We start from the raw sequence: 12854 nt of genomic DNA, 5'->3' as shown, positions 1-12854 counted from the left end.
TGCATATAATCATAAGGAATTTGATTTAGATCATGGTGACATCAGATCCTCATGACTAACAAAAAAGTTTTTGTTGAGTCTTAAGCCAACTTTTTCACTCTCCTCTTTCACTTTCATCAAGAGGCTCTTTAGTTCTTCGCTTTCTGCCGTACGAGTGGTGTCATCTGCATATCTGAGGTTATTAATATTTCTCCCGGCAATCTGGATTTCAGCTTGTGCTTCATCCAGCGTGTTTTGTCTGGCATTTTGCATGATATACTCTGCATATAAGTTAAATAAACAGGGTGACAATATACAGCCTTGACATACCCCTTTCCCAATTTTGAACCAGGCCATTCATTGTTCCATGTCTGGTTCTACGTGTTGCTTCTTGACCTCCAATCAGGTTTCTCAGGAGGCAGGTATGGTTGTCTGGTATTCCACCTCTTTATGAATTTACCAGTTTGTTGTGATCCACACAGTCAAAGGCTTTAGAGTGCTCAGTAAAGCAGAAGTAGATGTTTTTCTGAAACTCTAGTTCTTGCTTTTTCTATTATCCAGCAGATGTTGGCAATTTGATCTCTGGTTCCTCTGCCTTTTCTAAACCATGCTTGAACATCTGGAAGTTCATGGTTCACATACTGTTGAAGTCTGGCTTGGAGAATTTTGAGTATTACTTTACTAGCATGTGAGATGAGTGCAATTGTGTGGTAGTTTGAGCATTCTTTGGCATTGCCTTTCTTTGGGATTGGAATGAAAACTGGCCTTTTCCAGTCCTTGGCCACTGCTGAGTTTTCCAAATTTACTGGCATACTGAGTGGGCTTCCCTTGTAGCTCAGTTAGTAAACAATCTGCCTGCTATACAGGAAACCTGGGTTCAATCCCTTGGTTGGTAAGATTCCCTGGAGAAGGAAATGACATCCCACTCCATTATTCTTGCCTGGGAAATCCAATGGACAGAGGAGCCTGGCAGGCTACAGTCCATGGGGTCACAAGAGTCCAACACGACTTAGTGACTAAACCAACAACCAACCAGTATTGAGTGTAACACTTTTACAGCATCATCTTTTAGGATTTGAAAAAGCTCAAGTGGAATTACATCACCTCCACTAGCATCATTTGTAATGATGCTTCCTAAAGCCCACTTGCTTTCACATTCCGGGATGTCTGGCTCAAGGTGAGTGATCACACCATCATGGTTATCTGGGTAATGTAGATATTTTTTGTATAGTTCTTCTGTGTTTTCTTGCCACCTCTTCTTAATATCTTCTGCTTCTGTTAGGTGCATACCATTTCTGTCCTTTATCGAGCCCATCTTTGCATGAAATGTTCCCTTGGTATCTCTAATTTTCTTGAAAAGATCTCTAGTCTTTCCCATTATATTGTTTTCCTCCATTTCTTTTCATTGATCCCTGAAGAAGGCTTTCTTATCTCTCCTTGCTATTCTTTGGAACTCTGCAGTCAGATGGGTATGTATTTTCAGAGCACCTCACTCCACCCTGAACTCCTTCAGGGGTTGTTGAAGTTCACTGGCAATAGCAGCACAGGCTTCAGTCTCCCTAAAAGCGGACGGCAAATGCCATTGCTGTTCCATCTCTGGCAATGCTGTTGGTAATTGCCAATTAGCAGTTGATGCTATTCCTGATGCAGGTTTTTATATTAGATCAGAATCCTCCATCTTAGGATTTTTGACTTGTATTGTGCCTTACCAGAGAGCCTTATCATATTTGTTGTTGTTCAGTTACTAAGTTGTGTCCTCATGGACTGTAGCATGCCAGGTTCCTCGGTCATCAACTATCTCCTAGTGTTTGCTCAGATTCATATCCATTGAGTCAGTGATGCTATCTAATCATTGTATCCTCTCCCTTATCACATGGAGGGGGGCTAAACACACCCAGTAGCAGACTGGGTCTAGGACCTATGCCAGAAAGCACTTCTGCACCTATCTAGATATCTCAATGTGTATGTTAAGTTGAAACCTAAGAGTATTGCATGCTTCTTAGTGGGCTGTCTTCTTATATGCTTTGTGGTCCTTCAAAGCTGCAATCGGTATGTAAAAACTCTGGATGAATCTTAAAATTTCAGATATTTGGGATTTTCAGTATATGCTTTTTTAGATGCCATCCACTCTAATTTTACTTTTGTATATGCTGCCTAATGTTTGTAAATGCTAAGTAAGCTAAGTGTTTTAGATATGTTATTTGAAAAGATAATATTTGATATGTTCTATCCCTTTGTGATAGAAAATCAGGTGATTTTTAAAGTGATTACATCTAAAAACAAATAATAGTTTTAAAAATCTTTCCCTATAAGCCTCATGGTGAAACTAGCAAGGTCAATAAAATGTTTAATTAATGGTATGAGTTTTGAAGTGAGGTGTAACTACCTGATACTTCCTAACTTGCTTTTGTTTTCAGAATTTTGAGAAAAAAACTTCTATTTGTTGAAACATAGCATGATAACAGTAGGACTTTTCAAACTTCTGCTTGCCCACTAATTGATCTTAAAATAAAACACACAAAGGAAATGCCTTTGTATACCTAAACATATTCCATGTATATGTGTGTGTGTGTGTGTGTTAGTCACTCAGTCATGTCCAACTCTTTGCAACCCCATGGACTGTAGCCCACCAGGCTCTTTTGTCCATGGGATTCTTCAGGCAAGAATACTGGAGTGGTCTGCCATTTCCTTATGTAAAATAGATTTTTGGATTGTGCTATCTTTTTATTAATGTATTTTCAGGCATACAGAAAGCACTGTTTAGGCTATTTATTCTCTGTAAAACATTAACACATATTTATGCAGATGTTTACTATACAGTTATAACTGGAGAAGGAAATGGCAACCCACTGCAGTATTCTTGCTTGGAGAATCATTATGGACAGAGGAGCCTGGCAAGCGACAGTCCATGGGGTTGCAAGAGTCGGACACAACTGAGCGATTAGCACACACACACATAGAATTATAAATACTTATAAGCAGAGGTCACTTTATCAGTTAAGTCAAATAATGGAAAATACCTATTGAGTCAGAGAACAAAGGAGACCACAGCAACTAGAGGCCCCATCTTCACAATGGGATTATATAGGTGGACAATATGTTCTTTTAATATATAAGTGAAGATTGCAGATAGCAATCCATAAAGAAACCTGCTAACTTAAACTGAAAATAGTCTATTCTCAAATGTATGGGTGGTGGGCTGCTCTTATCCAGATAAGTTAAGTAAAAACTGTGATATTCAAAGGCTGGCATAAAGTGAAGCCAAATTTGTCATCCATTTGAGGATAAAAACATGGTGCAACAAAAGCTCCACTTGGAGGGGATGTAATAAAGATTTGTATTATTCTTTGGTGTACTCCCTGGGGACTTTTCTGTAATACATGAAGATATTAAAAAGAAAATGTAGATCACTTTTGTTAAAGGTATTTTTTTAAATTTATTTCTCTGTATATTTATTTAAAATCTGCTTATTTACAGGAAGGTTTGGGGTTGACTTATAAGGGAGGAAAGCATCTGGTAACACAGAATAAAAAATAAAAGCCAACTAATAAATCAGAATCAAATGGGGTGGGAGTTAAGTAGCGGAGAGTAGGGAGGGAGAGATCAGTGGGGTGGAACTGAGAAGACAAACCCTTCTAGGTCCATGAGATCTATCATCTCCTCTCATTTTGCCAATGAACGTCCTACTGCCCAGAGGGATGCAATAATTTTCTCAAGCTCAGAGAACCAGGAAATACTGGCTCCATAATTCAAACCTTAGTGGGTCTTGTTTGTCAAAGTGTACACACTTCCCACTATCTGTTGTTGCCAGTATCTTGCTGAAGAACATACTTGTGTACAAATTGCTCCTGATATTAAGGTGACCGACTGGTCCCAGTTTCCCTGGGACTGTCCTAGTTATAAAACCATTAGTTCTGCCTCCCAGCACCCCCTTCAGTCCTGGGAAAGCTGGGATGGTTGGTCACCCTGCTGGATTTCCTTCCAGCCATGGTAAAGGTGCAGTTGGACAGAGTTGTATCACTGTGCTAGAGTGGTGGAGTAAGGCTGGGATAACTTTTCTACAGAATCACAACATGCACGATTATCCCTCGGTGATAACTGGCTCCTACCTTATAAAGTTGAGCAGTTGCTTTCTAAGATCCACCAGAGTATGGATTCGGCAGTGGTCTTTCCACTACTATTAGACTGTTGTGCTTCTTTTTTGCTAGGGAAGTATGATGTCTTTTGGATCTTTGGGGCTAGGGACAGTTTATGTATATTATATGTAGATGTGCTTTACATAGTTATTCATAGGTATTGGTAGAAGCTATGTTTTATCATGAGTCGCAGCATTAATCCCATGGCTAAATCCAAGTTTATTTCTTATGTAACAGCATGAGATGAGCATTCCAGGTCAGTAAGAGGCTCTTCTCTCTGCTGCCATGCAGATTCTTGCTGTTTGGTTTCTCTAACATCTCTTAAGCTATTTCCTTCAGCCGTGGTCAAAGCTGGGTAGCTGCTAAGTGCAGGGAAAAAGAAGCATAAGGAGGACACACCCAAGTCGTAAGGTCTAGGCCTAGAAGTGACAGAAATAAATTCTTCTCTTCAGCCCTTCAGAGCAAACATGGTCACATGGCTGAAACAAACTGCAAGGAATGCTGGGAAATGGGTTAGCCCCATACCCGGGACTGATGGGGAGGATGGATCTGGGAAACTGCTAGCAATAACCCTCTTCTAGACTATACTTAAAGATGTTCAAGTACTTCCTAAATGTTCTTTGTGCAATGGAGAAAAGTGCTCAATTCTCCAGACTTCTAAAAGTTGTATTCTTTTGTTTGGGGAAGAAGTACCTCCAACCCCTGACATCTGATGATTTATTTTACAATAATTAAAAAGGAATCACTGTTAAAATTACTAATCTACATGAGAGTATCAAAGAACAATCCCCTCTATCCTGTGAGATCCCAGTCACGTAAGCACAGGATTTAATTGAGATTCTTAAATGGTCAAGGTTCTAAAAAAATTATAATTCCAAAATATATATCAATATGTTAGTATACACATTAAATAAAATGAAGATGGAGAAGATGTGATGGAAAAGTTTAGAAGCTTGAGAGAGAAATAAATTTCAGAAGGCCCTTGGAGAGGAACTAAGCTCCTGGTAGAAAATGCCAGGAGCTTCCAGACTGTGTTTTAGAATGCTGGGTCTATACGCTGAGAAAGGTTTGTATCACTCTGATTCAAGTTGTCTAATAGCACATTTATTTTAGTTGATTTTAGCCCAAATTTACATTATAACAATAAGTATCAATAATATAGTTTAGTCATATTAGTGCATATTGAAATAAATAACTTTTAAACCTATTATTGTATGTAGATGTATATTTTATGTATATTTAATAAAACGCTATAAAGTCTACATGTGTATGTGTGTGTGTGGGGGTGGGTGTCTGTCTGTCTGTCTCATAGTGACTAAGGAGTAGCATAGTACTGGGTACCCAACAAAAGCTTTGTAACTATCCCTAGGAAGAGTAAATTCGGTTTATACCAAGTCAGTTTCCCCCTTCCACATTCTATTCTCCATATTCTATTTTGATCATTTTGTTACTGACAATTTTAAATCCTAAGCGTTTAATTCAGGGTTTTGTTTTTTTTTTGGATATGTGCAACAGCCAGTTAAACTGACTAAATGGCATGAGAATTCTTTTATAATTTTATTAAATCTGACTTGTGTAAAGAGACCAGCAACTGAAGATGATTTGCACATGCTAATAGATTATATGTTAGAGCAGAGTGTTGCTTTATATTGCTCCTCCAGCAGCTGCAGTCTCAAGTAGTTATTACTAGCTCCAGTATCACCCAGTTTTTTTTTTAAATTATCTAAAGAAGTTCATGCTATTGACTCATTACTCCCATACTTATTATTCTTACTGAAAATCACTAGATCTAATTCTATCGGTTTCCTTCCTGATTGAAAACATTTGAACCTAGAAAGCATAGTATTTCTTAAGACATTTGTAACTATTCATCATGGATATTAAAATTACAATCATGCTGCATTGTGTGAGAAATGATTTTTTAAAAAATCTTTACACATATAGTAAGCAGGTGACCAATGCTATCCAGGTTTGGAGATGCTGAATGTTCAAATAACTGGTATTTGAAATTTTGATGTGTATTGCATTCGTTACTTAATCTCAAGAATACATTTTTTTTTTTTTTTTTTGCTCACATAGAGTAAGTTTAAAATGGGGTCTTTTGTGGAAGCACCCATCCTGTTTAGAATGATATAACAGATGCTGAATGTTCACATATCAAACAAAATGCCAGCTTTCTGTAGAAAAGAGGTGTCAAAAAGTTTCTTTGTACCTTTAACGCATGTGATTATGTAGTACAAAATGCAGAGTTTGTAAAATTTCTTGAATATACAGGCAAAAAAATGAATAATTCAAAACAACTCATAAGTTCTACATTCTATTGTCCCTTTATAACGCAGGCAGAAGATAGCAGTGCACTCCCAATAGAGCTGAATTTGCACAAGTTACACCTCTGAAAATGCCAGATGGTCTATGGTCTACTTTTGAGAGCTGTCACATATGTAAAGATTTGAAAAAAGAAAGACAGCTGAATGAGAGCAGTGGATCATTAAAGGGAGAGCGAGGGTCCCTAGGCATCACTTGTGTTTTAAGAAGCATTGTGTCGTTCCCATATTAGTGTGCTTTTTTTTTTTTTTTAAAGCCATACACAACTTTTACTCGGTAAGGGAAAAAATCTATTTAAAGCTAAGTAGTTATGGTTTAATCAGTCAGTCAGACGTTTTTGTTCTTTATTCGGGAATGCAATCATGTTTCTGATTTGGTTTTAGTTGTACATTTACTGTAAGATTTAAGTCACATCTCTGAAAAAGCATCAGTGAAGTTGAATGTCTGTTAATATAACTCATATATCTAGGTTGTATCCAATTTTGATTTGCTTATATTTGCTTGCATCTGACAAAATCACAATGTTAAGAAATTGGGAGTGAAAAGGGAATACTTGGTTATTGACCATAATACAAACTATACTAAAAATACTTAGGTGGCAGTGAAACAAAAATGTATGTACCATCATTTACCTGCCAACAGAAATAGATATAATTTTGAAGATTGAAATGTAGATAAATCATTAAGAATATGTTTGAATGTCACTCTGACCATATACAGTAATTTGCAAATAGTCAATTTTGATGGTAGGAATAGGTCAGGTCTGTCGGTTTTAGAATTTGGTGGCAAGACCTGATTATCTTTTACCACCTTTATTTTTATTTATAGGGAATGCTTGTTACATAATAATTATAAATTGATCTTGGATTATGGAATATGACAGGGCATTTTTTATTGATAAGTCTCCACAGCATTGGTCAATAACATTTCAACTTAACCCAGCTCTCAGTTGCTTGAATTATTCTTTTCAGAGAAGAAGTGGTCCAAAACATTCCATTTATTTGGTGAGATTACTGGAAAGAGCTCTGAAAAGAACACCAAATTGGGTTTAACTATCTTCTTTGGCATCCCGTTAAATACATATGCATAACTGGTTTTATGTTCAATAGCGGTCATTAGGATGTCATTCTAGTTGATACAAGAAGTTACAGGAGCAGCAAATTAATCTCTAGATCAAATGATTGCACACCCATAAGAAATAGATCTCCTTTTGCACAAGCCTTGATTGTCAATTTTAGCTTTGAGAAGGACATATATAGTTGCTAAGCAGAGAAGTAACCATTTTCTTCTTTTTTCCTTTGTGTCAGAAGTTAGGAGGAAAACAAAACATTTTGATAAATTTTACAGCCATTACTCTGTGCTATTCCCAAATATTAAATGTTTAGATAATTATTCTCCTTTGTCACTAAAAAACTGATTAAGAGTTCATATATTAGTTTTATAAATTGGGTATTAACATTAATAAACTTGGTATGAAAGGATGCTTTTGTTAAGTAAAAGAATAATAATAAACTTTTTTTCTTACAATGTGTACATTCATGAGGAATAAAATAGTCTGGTATGTTAAGATATTTTTCAAGAGACATAGCATATGTGAACAAGAATGGAAGTAAACAATGTGTGCTAAAGACCTGTCTAATTTGTCAAAAATATTTATGAAGTCTTAGGTAGTCCCAAGATAACAGATAATTCGTCCATTTTAGCCATTATCAGTTCTATGTGTAACTGTTACAGTGTTGTGTGCTATGCTTATTTCTAAGTCGACCTCTTAGTATTCAGATTTAATTAACATTTCATAACTGTTCATAATCTTAAACAGAAAAGACTAATTAAAACAGCAGCTTCGTATTTTGAAATTCCAGGAAATGATAAAATAGTAAAATTTGACACCAAATTGTTTTTGCTGTTGCTGTTTTTTTGCTGAAATTCTATGATTGATAACTCTGCTTCGAACCTATACCAGCAAGATAAATGTGGATTTTAAGAACTCATTACTTAACCAATGTAAATAGATAACATTTGTGGGGGAGATCAGGACTCTGAGCTTCAAAAACCAGAATCCATTTTAGCTAATTTAAATAGAAAATATTTATCGGTAGCATATAGACTCTCCCAGGAGTTTTACAGCCAAGGATCATGCCCACCAAATGGGTGCTTTCCTAATGAAAAACCTTACTACTACTGCATGCTTTGCCCACTGATCTGCTAGGAAGTGGACACCAGACACTGCACCCACTGCCAAGATCGACAAATGCCCCCTTTACTGTCTGTGCTGAGAGGCTCCACCACCCGGGTGTGGCTGCCATCTTGCATCCGTACTTCTGCATGTGAGTTGTGCTTCTGCTTGGTAGAATGTAAGTTACATACGTGCCCTCTAACTTGAGGAATGTAGGGATGAGTTAGAGGAAGTTATCAAAATCTATGAGGGTCTTTAGAAATGCTGGGCAGCATAGATGATCAGTAGTCACTGTGCTTGTTTTGTGATTTGTTGTCCAAAGAAATTAGTTTTCCCTTTTTAGTGTCATGCCAATAAATGTTATTTTATATGTTTCTTTTAAATTCTTCATTTATAAACATTGAAAACATCTGAAATTTCTTTGTATCAGATGCATTTGCATTTGCATACACAAGTACTTTGGTGACTTGCTCTCCTGTTCCATTGGCTTTGTCTATGTCTGGACCAAGGCCATACTGTCTCAGTCCATGTGTGTGTGTGTATTCAGTCGTATCTGACTGCGACTCCAAGGACTGTAGCCCACCAGGATCCTCTGTCCATGGGATTCTGCAGGCAAGAATACTGGAGTGGGTTGCCATTTCCTCCTCCAGTGGATCTTCCTGACCCAGGGATTGAACTCACCATTCCTGCATTGGCAAGCAATCTGCTGAGCCACTGGGAAAGCCCAATCACTGGTGGTCCAGTGGTTAAGACTCCAAGACTTTCACAGCGGGTGTGCGTTCAATCCCTGATTGGGGAACCAAGAATCCCACATGCCGTGTGGCTGAAAAATTAAAAAAAAAAAAAAAGATTTGAGTGATAAATATGAACCGTTTATATGATTTGTGCTTCCCTGGTGGCTCAGATGGTAAAGCGTCTGCCTGCAATGCGGGAGACCTGGGTTTGATCCCTGGGTCGGGAAGATCCCCTGGAGAAGGAAATGGCAACCCACTCAGTACTCTTGCCTGAAAAATTCCATGGACGGAGGAGCCTGGTAGGCTACAGTCCATGGGGTCGCAAAGAGTAGGACCTGACTGAGTGACTTCACTTTCACTTTTCACTTTAGTTACTGTAGTTTCAAGATAAGACTTTTTATCTAAGTCAAATCCCACAATCCTCTTTTTCTTCCTTAAAATTTCCTTAGTGATTCTTGACTACTCTTATAAAATTTTGGATCCGTTTGTCAAGTTCCACAAATAAGCCTTTTAGAATTTTTATGGGAATTGCATTACATAAATTGGGGATAATTACCATATTACCAGAATTAACATACTTATAATCTTTTCATTTAGTAGTTTTTTTTTTAATGTCTTTCAGTTATGTTTGGTCAGTTTTGCCATAGAATCTCTTCCCCCTTTTTCCTAGCTTAATTCCTAGATACGTATAGGCTTTTTTGTTTGTTTGTTGGCTTGTTTTTCTTTGGTTGTTTCTGTAAAGAGTTCAGTTCTTGCATATTTGCTAGTTGCTTACTGTTGCCTTATAGAACTTCACTGAATTTAATATGGTTTATCATGTATACGTCTTGCTAAATTCTTAGTTTTTCAGACTGTATAGTCTCTTAGATTTCCCCTGGAATATTCAATTATGTATCCATCTCAAAAATGTTTCTTCCTCTCCAAGACTCAGACATGTTTTTTCTTTTCAGTGTTCATTGCTTTTGCCAGCATAGTGTCCATAAGAGGGTAAAGGCGGGCATTCTTTCCTTGGTCCTGACCAAACGGGAGCACTTCTGTAGGACTGACATTAAATTTTGATAAATGTGTTCTATCAGATTAAGGAAGTTCTCTTCTATTCCTAAGTTTCTATAAATGGTTTATTTAAAAAAAATATGGAAAAGATTTTCTTCAGAATTTAAAGTGGAATTAAAAAGAAAACAATACAACACACTGTCTTATCCAGCTTTGATGCTTCAATTCTTTGTTCCTTTCCTTTTATCTCAAAAGGCAGTTGAGTAGTTTATCATTGTCAGGGATACTCAGATAATATTGCAGTGTCTGTGGCACCCAAAATAGGACCTGGGACTTAGCTGTTGAATGAGTTTTGAATTACTTTTTTCAGATTTCCAACTTAAATTTACTTAAAAGAAACACCGTTTTTTCCTCTTCTTTTTGTGTCCCTTATGTAAAGTTACTCTTGATGACCCGTTTCCATTTCTCTTTTAGTAATTATGCTTTCTCTGTATTCATCGTTATTTGTGTGTCCCTCTCCCACCCCTCGTTAGGATCATGGATGAAACCCAAGAAAGTCTGTTACTGATTGGATTTTGATTATTTCCAAATACTCATTTTTTTAACTGGATAAATATTTCCTGTTTTTCTTTTTTTTTTTTTTTCCACTTAGCCCAACCTCAGCGCTTGCCTCAGCTTCAAACTGCAGTGCAGGAAAGTGAGGAGGAAATAAGCAAGATAAAGAACGGCCACCCAAGTCTGAGCAATGGCAATGGAATCCACCATGGGGCCAAACACATATCTGCAGAGAATCGAAGACTCTCAGCACCCGTTTCTCAAAAAATGCATAGAAAAATTCACTCCAGCTTGTCTGTAAACAGTGACATCAGTAAGAAGAGTAAAGTAAATGCTGTCTTTTCCCAAAAGACGGGCTCTTCACCTGAAGGTAAGTGTGATGCGTATGCGTGTTTTACTTGACCAGGTGTAAAACCATATTCACAAAGAATTATTTGATCAAGCAAATGTATGAAGAATGTTGCTTTGCCTCCAAACAGGAATTTTGGTAAAATGCAACTTCCCCAAAGGAAAGCCCAGGCTATAACGGAAGCATTGGCAGCTGACATCCGGCTTTTAGATTGTCTTGTGGAGTGAACAGTCATAACTTTAAATATAGCTGCTATACTTCTTTTTAAACCACATTAAAAAATATGAATACCATGTTTTGGTGGAATATGATTGTATGTAGTTTTTCAGTCCCTGATTCAGTATGTAAATCTCTGATTCAGAGATACCTGCTCATATTTTTTCTTGCAGTTCAGTTATTAAATAGGCAAAACTAAAAGCAAAAATTTGGTAATTTTCATGCTCTTGACAGAGAAAGGGCTAGGTGAACTCTTGCTTGACTGGCTAGCATCTTCCAGTTACCAGTGCTGTCAAGGGCAGCACCCCTCGCCCAACGCTGCCTTGTTCCAAGCTCATGGTGGTCTGCCCTCTAGATCCTCCCTTAGAGGCACTGGGCTGTATTATCTGACCTCTCAAGAATTAGCAATTACCTCATTAATGAAATACTATGAAGCAGGAAATTTTTCCTTTATTACAACACAAGCCCATCTGATGGCATTGGGTTTATAACCTACAAACTCCTTTTATAAAAATGACTTGTGAATTTATGTTAAAAAAAAATCACTTTCCCTCAAGTTCAAGGTCCCAAATTTCTCTCAGCATATATACATGTTCCTCTGCTCTTTCTCTTCTCCTTTTAGCAGTTCATTGGCATCAAAAAGTCAAATCTTACACACACACATACACGTGTGTGTGTGTATATATATTACATATATATAATACAAATATTTTTCTTATTCACCTTTCTATTTAAATTATCATGAAATTTTAAATAAAGGAAATTCTGGGGATGCTTCTGTGAAGTTGGCCATGCTTATTCATCGAGATAAATTGAGCTGTAAATAGGAAATTGTATCGAGAGTTACTAGTCATGAGTGGGAGAAAGGATATTACATTTTGGCTACAGGTGTCTCAAACTCAACTGAGGTAAAGTGTTAGGTTGATCAAATGATATGATAATAAATGGTCTGCATAGTGCCAGGTCAGTGACACTACTTTCCAAACTAATTAGATTGAAAAGGACATGATTGACACTTTAAAATGAGTTTGACATGTAAGCTGCGTGGTCATCTCTGAAGCATAGGTAGGCTGTTAACTAAACTGGCTCTCTAAGGAGTTGGGAAGGCAATGCAATTTTCTTTAGAGGATCTTTGCTTCTAGGTGATTGGGTGAAATAATTGAATGCAATTGAAATCTACTTGTTTTATACATTTGACTTTTCCTATTGTGCTCCTAACCTCTAATTTTCCATTCGATATTTACTGATTTTAAAGAATGGTAATATTTGCATGGCAATCCAACTTGAAATACCTTATGGAGTTTTATATATTTTTGCTTATTTTTTAATACCATCTCTGAATTTATTTCTAATGGAAGAATGCAGCTTTGTAACTAACATATGAAGGAAGA

The 12854-nt window shown here is 37.0% G+C and overlaps 1 protein-coding gene across 1 annotated transcript in view; it reads left to right on the top strand.

The window, feature by feature from the left end:
- MDFIC (MyoD family inhibitor domain containing) overlaps nucleotides 1-12854 on the top strand; it is a 92914-nt gene that overhangs the window by 48348 nt on the left and 31712 nt on the right. The window contains exon 3 of the mRNA XM_068972896.1: nucleotides 10996-11268. Within this exon, the coding sequence (XP_068828997.1) occupies nucleotides 10996-11268 (273 nt within the window). The remainder of the gene's footprint in view (nucleotides 1-10995; nucleotides 11269-12854) is intronic.

Source organism: Capricornis sumatraensis, chromosome 5 (genome assembly GCF_032405125.1).
Source record: "Capricornis sumatraensis isolate serow.1 chromosome 5, serow.2, whole genome shotgun sequence".
Taxonomy (NCBI): domain Eukaryota; kingdom Metazoa; phylum Chordata; class Mammalia; order Artiodactyla; family Bovidae; genus Capricornis; species Capricornis sumatraensis.
This window is presented reverse-complemented; position numbering and strand designations above follow the sequence as displayed.